We start from the raw sequence: 11,447 nt of genomic DNA on the forward strand, positions 1-11,447 counted from the left end.
TTCAATCTTGTAGACCTCATCAGTATAACTGCCGTTAATCCCTCTTATTACATACAGTGATAGGATTTACAACACACAGGGAAATCACATCAGATGATAAAATGGTAGACAATCAGTAGACAATCACACAATACTGGGAATCATGACCCAGCCAAGTTGACAGGTATTTGGGGGGACACAGTTCAATCCATGACAACGAGCTTCATGGGGCAGAAGCAAAGGACTTTATTACTCACAGATCAGCTTGCACATCAGCATCTCTGCAGCGGGTCTCCTTCCTCCAGTCCCTCTGTGGCCCAGGTGGCAGCTTTGCACTCAGGGGCTTGTGTTGCAGCCAGGGAACCCTGAGCTTGGGGAGCCCGCTGTTTTTACAGCATGCAGTGAGCATTCTGCTTTTTGTCCAGGGGGAGACATTTCTCATCTCTCCAGGTGACCAGCTTCACAAACCACCTGAGAGATGACCCAGGTCCTCCAGTCTTGGTGTGCCCAGCACTACGTGTGGGGACACACAAGACCCCAGAAGGACGGCGCTCCCACCTGGTGTGGGGAGCAGGCTGGGGCTGGGGGACGTTCATGTACACACTGCCACAGTTTGGCAAGGAATCATGAGAGAGTCCCAGGATTCTACATTCACACCTGGCCTTAGAAGGAGTCAGAAGGGTCAGGTGTGGGGCAGAGTTTACCTGGCTAGGAGTGGGGGAGGCGGAGGGGAACCTTGAGGTGTATGGTACATGGACCCTTCCCCAGGCCCTCTAGAATTGGGGCATGCCTGTCCTAACGCATCTCCCTGTGGTTATCGCAAGTAAGAATTCCTTAATGTTCCTCTTCCACCTTCCTCTTCAGCTGTAGTCCTTTCCCCGTCTAACTCCACTCTTCCTCTTGGTTCGGGTCCCCGTGTGACTCCTGGTGGAGCTCTCTGCGACCTCGCCCCTGGGCTCTGACTGCTTTCTGGCTCCCTTGTTTCATTTGTTTAACCCACACAGCTGTGTCCTTAGACACTGGTTTCGTCTCTTTGCTCCCTACACGTTATCCTGGTCTTCTGAGCGTGAACTCTCCTTTAGACAGACCGGAACTGGCCCAGTCCACCCCGCCGTGCACAGGGAAGCCGCGTGGGTGCTGACCAGTGACCTGAGCTCCTTGTGTGGGTGTAATTCACTTCTCATCTCCCATGATCTCTGCCTTCTGATAGGGTGAGGACTACAACTTCCTTTTCAGGTGAAAATATTTCAAACTTTAAGAGAGCGTTGGGTGCCAGACTAAGTTCCCTAGAGGGATTAGAAAGGCATTTTCCTGTCATTTAGTGATAAAGTTAGACATTCCACAATCTTGGGAAACATTCTAGAAATCTCTTTTTTATGTTCCTGAGCCAAATGGTTCTATAGTATTTCAGAAATGCCCTCTGACCCCTGCAAAATAAATAAACCTCCTGTAGGGTAGCCGTTGTGCAGAAGGACAAAAAGGGACAATTTGTCCTTTTTTTTTTTTTTTCCCATTTAGGCCAGAGTTCCACATACAAGCCTTCATAACTGAAGTGAAGAATCATAAACAAATGAGTGTTTACTCTAAGCACAAGGTCTTAGTTCACGAGGTTATCTTCCGTAAACCTGGTACTGCTTGAGGTCCTTCACGATTCTCCTTAAACGGCCGTCTGAAAGGAGTTGTTGTGTAGCTTCTCATTGTTGTCATGGTATCTCCCCACTCTCACCCTCTCCCCAGCCTTCAACCTGGGGCTTTTCATGCTCTTTCAGCTTGGTACGACCCCACTCCCAAACCTGCAGGACTTCCTCAGACACCAACTCCAGATGATGGGGGTGGGCCTGTGGTCGGGGGCCTTCAGATTGTGGCGCACCTCCTAAAGGCATGGATGCTGAGTTCATCCATCACGAGGCCTTCTGTTAGTCACTGATGTATGTGTGTGTGTGCACATATATGTATATATGTGTGTGCAGGTGTATGTATATGTGTATGTGTGTCTATATACGTATGTGTATGTCTTGGAAGAGGTACAGCCAGAATGCTCCTTAGAGGCGAGGATGATGAGATTTCATCTCATGTACTTTGGACATGTTATCAGGAGAGACCAGTCCCTGGTGAAGGACATCATGCTTGGTAAAGTAGAGGGTCAACGAAAAGAGGAAGACCCTCAAGGAGATGGATTGACCCAGTAGCTGCAACAGTGGGCTCAAGCATAGCAATGACTTTGAGGATGGTGCAGAAACAGGCAGTGTTTTGTTATGTTGTACATCGGGGTTGCTGTGAGTCGGAACCAACTCGACGGCACCTGACAACGTATGTGAATATACGTATGTATGTATGTGTATATATATGTGTATATGTATGCATGTGTATATATGTATATATGCATGTGTGTATATATATTTTTGCATGTATGCAATAGATAAGTGACATTCAGACTTTTTTGATTGTGATCATTTTACATAGTGACCCAGAACACCCCACACATACACATTGTTGTTGCTGGGTGCCATTGAGTCGATTTTTGACTCACAGCAACCCCATGTGACAGAGTAAAACTGCCCCATGGGATTTTCTAGGCTGTAATCTTTATAGAAGCAGATCGCCAGGCCTTTCTCCAGTGGAGTTGCTGGTAGGTTCGAACCGCTAACCTTTTGATTAGCAGTACAGTGCTTAACTGTTGCACCTCCAGGGCTCCTTACACATACACATACATATACACGTACACATACCTATACATGTACACATACATATACACGTACACATACGTATACATCATCTGCGTAGCTAATACGAATATTCATTTACTGTGTGTGATGCCTTCTGACATCACGTGTTCTATTTGATTGTTTCATTAAAAACAATATGCTTGTCACAACCCAGCTGATTTCACAACCCACTAATGGTTCATGCGTTGGAATTTGGAAGTTACCACTCTAGATAGTTCCATAAGGACAGGAAAAGTTCCCTTCATCATTGAGGGAGTCTGGCTTACCCAGAGGGTGGTTCCTACACACACACACATGCACACACACACCTTAGCCCAGCTCTGCATTTCTGTGTAAGCTTTGTTGGAGGATTTAGTGAAAAGTATTCCTACCAAGTCTTGGTGGCTCAGTGGTTAAAGCACTTGGCTGCTAATTGAAAGGTTGGCAGTCTGAACCCACCAGCTGCTCCACGGGAGAAAGATGTGGCAGTCTGTTTCCATAAAGATTTATAGCCTTGCAAACCCTATAGGCAGTTCTTCTCTGTCCTATAGGGTTGCTATGAGCACTTCTTTAAAAAGCTAGAAATAGAGGTACCATATGATCCAGCTATCCTGCTCCTTGGAATATATCCCAAAGAAATAAGAGCTGTCACATGAATAGATATATGCACACCTATGTTCATTGCAGCACTGTTCACAATAGCAAAAAGATGGAAACAACCTAGATGCCCATCAGTGGACGAACGGATAAACAAATTATGGTATATCCACACAATGGAATACTACGCAACGATAGAGAACAATGATGAAGCCATGAAATATCTTATACCATGGATGAATCTGGAAGGCATTATGCTGAATGAAATTAGTCAGTCACAAAAGGACAGATATTGTATGAGACCACTATTTTAAGAACTCAAGAAAAGGTTTAAACACAGAAGAAAACATTCGGTGATGGTTATGAGGATGGGGAGGCAGGGAGAGGGGTATTCACTAACTAGATAGTAGTCAAGAATTAGGTGAAGGGAAGGACAACACACTACAGGGGAAGTCAGCACAACTGGAATAAACCAAAAGCTAAGAAGTTTCCTGAACACGACCAAACACTTCGAGGGACATTGTGGCAGGGGCAGGGGTCTGGGGACCATGGTTTCTGGGGACATCTGGGTCAGTTGGCATAGCAAAGTTTATTAAGAAAATGTTCTGCATCCTGCTTTGGTGAGTGGCATCTGGGGTCTTAAAAGCTAGCAAGCGGCCATCTAAAATGTATCAATTGGTCCCAACCCACCTGGAGTAAAGGAGAATAAAGAACACCAAAGACACAAGGAAAATATTAGCCAAAGAGACAAAAGGGGCCACATAAACCAAAGACTCCATCAGCCTGAGATCAGAAGAACTAGATGGTGCCCAGCTACCACCAATGACCACCCTGACAGGGAACACAACAGACAGAGTCTCTCACAGAGCAGGAGAAAAGTAAGATGCAGAACTCAAATTCTAGCAAAAAGACCAGACTTAATGGTTTGACTGAGACTGGAGAGACCCTGGAAGACGTGGCCCCCAGACTCTTTGTTAGCCCAAAACTAAAACTATTCCTAAGGCAAGCTCTTCAGACAAAGGTTAGACTGGAATATAAGACATACAATGATACTTGTGAAGAGTGTGCTTCTTAGCTCAAGTAGATACGTGAGACTAAATGGGCAGCTCCTGTCCGGAGGTGAGGTGAGAAGACAGAAAGGGACAGGAGCTGGTTGAATGGACACGGGAAATCCGAGGTGGAAAGGAGGAGTGTGCTGTCACGGTATAGGGAGAGCAACTAGGGTCACATAACAATGTGTGTATAAATTTTTGTATGAGAAACTAACTTGTAAACTTTCACTTAAAGCACAATTTAAAAAAAAAAAATTCTTCGTGTCATCTATGGCTGCCTTTTCTCCAACCAGCCAAGCTATCGTCTTGGCTTCCAGCAAGGCAGGTAGGTCAGCATCTGTCCCAGAGGCACCAGAGAATGAATACCCTACAGGATCTCGTGCCAACATCTGAGTTATGAGGTCACAGACTCTCCATAAAGAGGGCTGGCTTCACCTGTCATCTCATTGGGCAGAAGAGACGGCAGGCATCATTAAGAGAGGTGTTTGCATCAGCTAACCGAGAGTACCCCAGGAGAGGAGATGGTTTATTCTGTTAGCTTACAAGGCCAAGGGAATTAACTTATTAGTTGCCTGGTGTTGACTGCTGTCAAGTTGGTCGACTCATGATGACCCTGTGCAGCACAGAACAAACACTGCCCAGTCCTGCACCAGCCCCATGTTTGGTTGTGGATTGGACAGTTGTGATTGTAAGGTTTTCACTGGCTGATTTCCGTAAGTAGATCTCCAGACTTTTCTTCCTAGTCTGTCTTATCATGGAAGCGCTGCTGAAACCTGTTCGGCATCATAGCAACACGCAAGCCTCCACTGACAGACGGCTGGTGGCTGCACACGAGATGCATTGGCGAGAATTCTGCCATGGAACCGCCAGCTTCTACTAGTTGTTAAAGCTCTAAGCTAGGCATTGTATAAATGTGTTGTCTTCTTTAATTTTCAGAACAACTCTACGAAATACATTTTATGAATCCCGTTTTATAGGTGAGGTGGTTAAAGCTGAGAACTTAAATCACTTGATTACAGACATACTGGTGCTGAGAGCTAGACCGAGTTCCTTGCCCCCAGAGCCCATCTCTGTTCCAGGGATCCTGCACCAGCTCACGGGCTCAGTAACTGAAAGCTCGATCGTCAGCTCCTTTCGAGTCTGACACAGGCCAACCCTTCCGTTTTTCCAAGTAACGCCCAGATTTGGCTTCTGCACACCTATGGTGGAGCAGCAAGCCCTGATTCCTGTATTGATCACCTGCGTTCATGCCTGGTGTGTGCAGGTGGTGAGGATGGCGCAAGATTGGGCAGTGTTTCGTTCTGTTATACATCAGGTCGCTATGAGTCGGAGCCGACTCGATGGCACTCGACAGCAGCCATAAGGTTATGATTTTCATCACTGTCATTGCTGTTTTATTGGTTGCATGTCATCGCCATTGGCTGTGATATTGGTGCCTGAGTTCTCACTGTGACTCCTCCATCTGCTGCTCGGGCCCTTTTTATTGTGATGTTTTCACGTCTGACGGTGGTCATATCTCTTGAATGGGCTGTTGTCAACACAGTGTGAACATCACCAGGCTGAAGACAAATCTTCTTACCCAAGAAGTATTTTGGTTATTAGTTTTATTAGTTGTCGATGAGGGTGCCATGCTGGGTCACGTTGGCCAGTTGTGAGCTACGGAGTCCAGCAGGCTTTGGCTGACATCTTTGGTCCTCTGTTTTCTAGCCACATGACTTTGAGACAGTTATTTAGTGTCTCAGTCTATGAAGTGCCTGGAACTCAGTCACTGGGCACTGAGTCACTGTTTATTTCCTTACCTTGTGATGAAAATATGTGTTTCTGTTGAATGTACGTGTATGAACGCCACAAACGCTATTGGATCATGTAAGTGTGTTTAGACCGTGGGCATCAGGGAGTCAGGTCACTTTTGGGGGACTTTCTCAAGCATACTCTATGGCTCAGCTCTGCAGCTCTGCGGGGTCTTCAGAGTGTTCCGCAGTCAGTGCCGTTCACCGTTATCAGCCCAGGGAGGAGAAGCAGAAGCAGGTGGCGCTAGGACTCCATGTCACTTCCCACCCAAATTCCCAACTAAGAAATCTATTTTAAACTTCATGTTTGCTCATCTTACAGAGTTGGATTATTAACTGTTAGAAATTGGGGACGATTAACCACCATTTTCATCTGCAGTGGATTCAGAATAGAATCCTCCTTGAGTTTGGGAAGGATGTGCCGTCGAACGCCAAGTGCAGCACCTCGCAGCATAGACATGGAGCCTTCCTGCTCGCCCAGGCAGATGAGCTTGCCTTCTGCTGCCTTCCAGGGGCCATTCCACTTGGTCCTCTTTGTCCAAAGCCAGGCACAAAGCCACAAGTGGCAGCCGTACTTCCTGAAGCACCAGAGAGACTGGCAGAAAGCATCCTCTTACTCCCTCCACGCTTTTCATGGCTTTAGTTGTTGGTTTGTTGTTGTTGCCGGGCGGATTAACCAGTAAACACGGCATGCGCCGGCTTGCATTGAGCAGGGTACGCGCGGGCTTAATTGTATTTACCTGCTAATCTGTGGTGAGCAGTTTCGCATGGGTGTGACCATGTCTTTGCGTGGTGGGGACAGGTGAAATTGTGCATGGCAGATTGGTGAGAAGAGACAGTTGGGCTTGCTTATTGGGTGACCCTGCTCTGGTTGGTGATTTTCATTGTGACTTATGGAGAGACCCCGTGTGTTACAGAGCACAAGTGCCCCATGGGGTTTCCTTGGCTGTGATCTTTACAGAAGCAGATTGCCAGGCCCATTTCTTCCACGGTGCCGCTGGGTGGGTTTGAACCGCCAACAGTTTGGTTACCAGCAGAGTGCGCGCCGTTTGTGCCACCCAGGGACCTTCCTCATGCTTGTTCTTTGTGGTGTTTGCAGAACTCTCCTTCAGCAGCTGCAGAGGCTTCAGACCTTGGTCATGGGCAAGGTTTCTCGGACCTGCAAGTTAGCTGGCACGCAGACGGGCACCTGCCTAATGGTGAGTCTCCAAGGGCCGCGGGCCCAGTCACCCACCCCACCTCTCCCAGCCGCCCAGGTCTCAGCACCCTGGGGCTGGAGAGACCTGTGGCTCACTCTGACGCCGTGGCTCTGCCGCCATCTTGCCAGGCCTTGGTGTGTGGGTGCAGTCCCTGGCCTGAGCGGACCCCTGGGTGTAAGGGTGGCTCTATGGGCCCGGGCCCGGGAACTCACACGCCCTTGTTCCCCTCTCGTCCAGGTCATTGCGCTCTGCTTTGCTGTGGCATTTGGCAGCATTTTCCAGGGCTCTGGGCCCTATCCGTCTGCCACAAAGATGGCCGTGCCCAGCCAGCATTCCATGCCAGAGCCATACACAGCCTCTGTCGGTAAGTAGGCACTCGGCCACTTGGGAGTGGCTGTTCAGTCTCTAGAGCTGGGGCTTTCAGCTTGCTGAAAGGGATCTCTGAGAAAGTCCAATTTTTAAACACTGGTACACAGTGAGAGGGAGGGGCAAGGGAAGCGAGGGTTCTGGTGTCAGGCTGCTGTGCCACCTGGTGCCCCTCACCCACAGGGCGGAGGCACCCCAGGAACATTCTAGAGCTCCACGGAGCAGTTTGCAAACGACTTCTCTACGCTGTGTTCCCTGATAAGTTCTGACCTCTCCTTTATGAGCTCTGATAAGGGGAAGGGATGTGAGTTTGGGGGGGTGGGATAAGGGAGCATTAAGCCTTCCATGATGTTTTAAGAGAACTCTTGTATTTCTGCCTCCTCTTAGTGGAATTGTATGTTATCATTGTAAGGGTTTCTAGAGTGAAATTAAAGAATTAACCAGTCTTAAAAAATATTGTACACAAGATGGAAAGAGTTTGGGGATTCAGGTGTTAGGCAGGAAGTATATGGTATTCTTACCTGGGTCCATTGTCTCCCTTAAATATGGATGAAGTAAAGGTGAGTAAGGATCTAACACTGGTAAGATCCAGTGTGGAATTGCGAGGTAGTGGATTTGGAGTCAGGACAACTTTGTAGCTCTGGGAGGTCTGTGATCCTGCCCAGCAGGTGTATCCCTGCCAAGTACATGGCAGAAGTGCTAGCCTTTCAACAAAATAATTTCAGTGGCCTGTTAGGAAATCCTTTTTTCCCCAAGAGAATGCATCTCTAGATTGAAATGGGAGCCAGTGGGAATGCTGCATCTATGTTGTGCAGAATCACTGTAGAGCCATCTAGCTACGCGACTATCCGCTGAAATGAAAGAGTCTGTCTCTGTTCTTTGATTTATGGCTTTGCCTTTGTTATCTTTGCTCCAGGTTCTGAAATGAAAATGCAGTGTTCTGCCCCTGTTCCTTGTCTCCCTGCAGGGCTGACTTTTTGGGGTATAGCTGGGTCTGGACACCTCCCAGTACTGGGCTCCGATGGTACATGAGTTGTTCCCTCCAGACAGCTGTGGGTGGGGCAGGAGGGGAGTTGTATTTTCAGTCCAGTCGGGGTGGCAGATAGCTTCGTGTTTATTTGCTTGTTTACTGCTCTTCCAGCACTGTATAATTGGTATAAATTCTGAATGCACAAAACCCTGAAACTCTGACATCTTTATGGAAAGTCACATCCAGTTGGTACCCTTGTCCTGGGTCACAAGGACACCTCTGGTGTCCTCTCTGCCCAGTACCCGGGGATTGGGTGAGGGGAGCGGTACACCCTTGGGGTCCCTGGCTCACTGTCGCTTTGCCCTGCCCTCAGTGAGATCCAGGAACCTGCTCATCTATGAGGAGCACTCTCCCCTGGAGGAGCCATCCAGCACAGCCTCGCCGGGGGAGCTGGGGGCCTGGGACAGGGGCTCCTCCCTGCTCCGGGCGTCTGGGCTGGAGTCCAGGCCGGATGTGGATCTTCCCCAGTTCATCCTGTCAAATGAGACGAGCCTGGACAAGGCCGTGCTCCTGGAGCTACAGCAGCACCTGTGCGTGAGACAGACCTGATGCCCCTCCGGGCCCTGCTGGGGCTGCAGGTCATCCCCCGGGAACGGCAGGCGCAGCTTGCCTACAGGCCTGGACCCGGCCCCTGCTGCGTCAGGCTGTGCTTCCAGGAGCGGGGACTGTGGGGGTCAGCTCCTAGTCAGCAGTGGCCCTGAGCTGAGACAGGGAAAAGATCCCATGTGATCTCCTCCATGTCTGCTGCATCAGCGAGGAGCTGGCAGTGGTGGCACGAGGGAGCAGGGCATTTTAATCCCTTCCCCACTGTCTTCATCCTTCCCTCAAGGCACACAAGCAAACATACAACCCAGCTAACAGTTATGTGCTCGCTATGTCATGCAGCCTCAAGACATGCCCTAACTTCCTCCCAACTGGAGAGTACATGTATGTTATGTTACGTATCCAAGTGGCACGGACGGTTAAGCGCTCATCTACTAGCCAAAAGGTTGGCAGTTCAGACTCTCTCAGAGGCAATGAGGAAGACAGGCCTGGCCATCTGCTTCTGAAAAGAAGCCTTGAAAAAACCTATGGAGCAGTTCTGCTCTTTACATACGGAGTTGCCATGAGTCGGAATCAATTTGACAGCAACTAACAACAACATGTTATATATCAACATACAGTTTTATAATTTATATACAAGCAACCATGTATTGAAGAGCCCTGGTGGTGCAATGGTTAAAGCACTTGGCTGCTAACCAAAAGGTTGGCGGTTTGAACCCACCAGCCGCTCCATGGGAGAAAGATGTGGCAGTCTACTTCCATAAAGATTACAGCCTTGGAAACCTTATGGGGCAGTTCTACTCTGTCCTGTAGGGTCGCTATGAGTTGAAATTGACTCGATGGCAGTGGGTTTGGGTTTTGAACCATGTATTTATTACAGTTATACATTGATATTGAGGAATACCATTTGAGAGGCATTGCGCGTGCACGTGTTTCCATGTGGAAACTCACGTATCTTTGGCTCCTCTTGTGAGTTGTTTTCTCCAGACAGTTATGGGGGAAATTCGTTCTGTTAACATAAGGCTTATAGGACTACAGGGTATTGTTATAGTGGAAGGGGAGGTGTCTGGGTGTGTCAGTCACCACGGGAAGGAGGTGTCACATACACACTCCTGCTTATGTGTGGCCTGGTTGGTGATTTTCTGTTAATATATTTATTGTTATTTTAAGTTAGACAGGAGTCAGACCATATCCTTTTATTTACCCTCTTCCCAGAGTCTAATAAAGGACTAAAGATCCCCAGTTAATACTTAAGCAATTTGTAGCAAACCTGTATCCAGCCACCATGTTTAATCCTTTAATCCCCATCCCCTCGGATGGGGATACAGATCAGAGCGTGGCTGAGTAGACAGACTGGTAGTGGGAGACTTTTGGAACAGAGAATTGCTGTTAGGAGGGAAAAGGACAAGAAATATCCTTGGGCCTGCCTACAAAGTGGCAATAATAGAAGGATTGTGTCACACTGCAAGACGTGAGTGGCTAATACCTCTTTTCTTTTCTCTGCCTTCACAGGGTCAGCTCCAAACTGGAGGGGAACGAAACACTAAAAGTTGTCCAGCTTGACAGAAGAGTGAACGCCACCTTTTAAAGAGGCGGCCTGCACCCCCACCCTCCTAACTCCACTTCTCGGTCACCAAAGCACCTCTGTCATAAGCTTTTTCCTTTTTGCCACCCGATCTTGACGATGACGCGGACGGGCGTCGGGGGTGTGGATGGGAGGAGGCTGGGTTCCCTTGGGCAATGAGAGTATCCTGTCCCCAGCTCTGTGTCCCCCCGCAGCGGGGAGCTGGCATCTCTTCCTCCCCCGTCTCTTGCTGCCATAGGAAATTATGTTCGGGGTGGGCGTGGGACAAGTGGGCTTGTTTCTACCAATAGTGCCAAAAAGATACTGCCTGATTCTTCCCCTCCTAAAGGAAGAGATGACGTGTTCATTTGAAAACCCAGACCCCAGCCACAAACAAACCGTGTGCCCGTTGGGATCAGCGGCGCTCTGATCTGCGTCCTCCTGTCCTCCCACCTGGGGCTCTGGCTGCAGCGCTGGGAGCTGGGGTGTCCTGTCAGTACCCCCCACTCTGTCCTTGCGTCCTCGCTGGCAGGCGGGCTGGCACTTCAGGCCGCACGTGCAATGCCTAAAGGACCAGGCGAACCTGTCCCCTTCTGCTTGTAGGATTCCCCACACCTGTTCC

The 11,447-nt window shown here is 48.8% G+C and overlaps 1 protein-coding gene across 1 annotated transcript in view; it reads left to right on the forward strand.

Annotated features, from left to right (window-relative positions):
* The window catches only part of CREB3L2 (cAMP responsive element binding protein 3 like 2), a 128,056-nt gene extending 117,127 nt beyond the window's left edge, over positions 1-10,929 (forward strand). The window contains exons 9-12 of the mRNA XM_004382397.3: positions 7,223-7,322; positions 7,560-7,686; positions 9,032-9,248; positions 10,774-10,929. Of these exons, the coding sequence (XP_004382454.1) occupies positions 7,223-7,322; positions 7,560-7,686; positions 9,032-9,248; positions 10,774-10,849 (520 nt within the window). The 3' untranslated portion in view covers positions 10,850-10,929. The remainder of the gene's footprint in view (positions 1-7,222; positions 7,323-7,559; positions 7,687-9,031; positions 9,249-10,773) is intronic.
* Positions 10,930-11,447: the final 518 nt, after the last annotated feature.

Source organism: Trichechus manatus, unplaced genomic scaffold (assembly GCF_000243295.1).
Source record: "Trichechus manatus latirostris isolate Lorelei unplaced genomic scaffold, TriManLat1.0 scaffold00093, whole genome shotgun sequence".
NCBI lineage: Eukaryota > Metazoa > Chordata > Mammalia > Sirenia > Trichechidae > Trichechus > Trichechus manatus.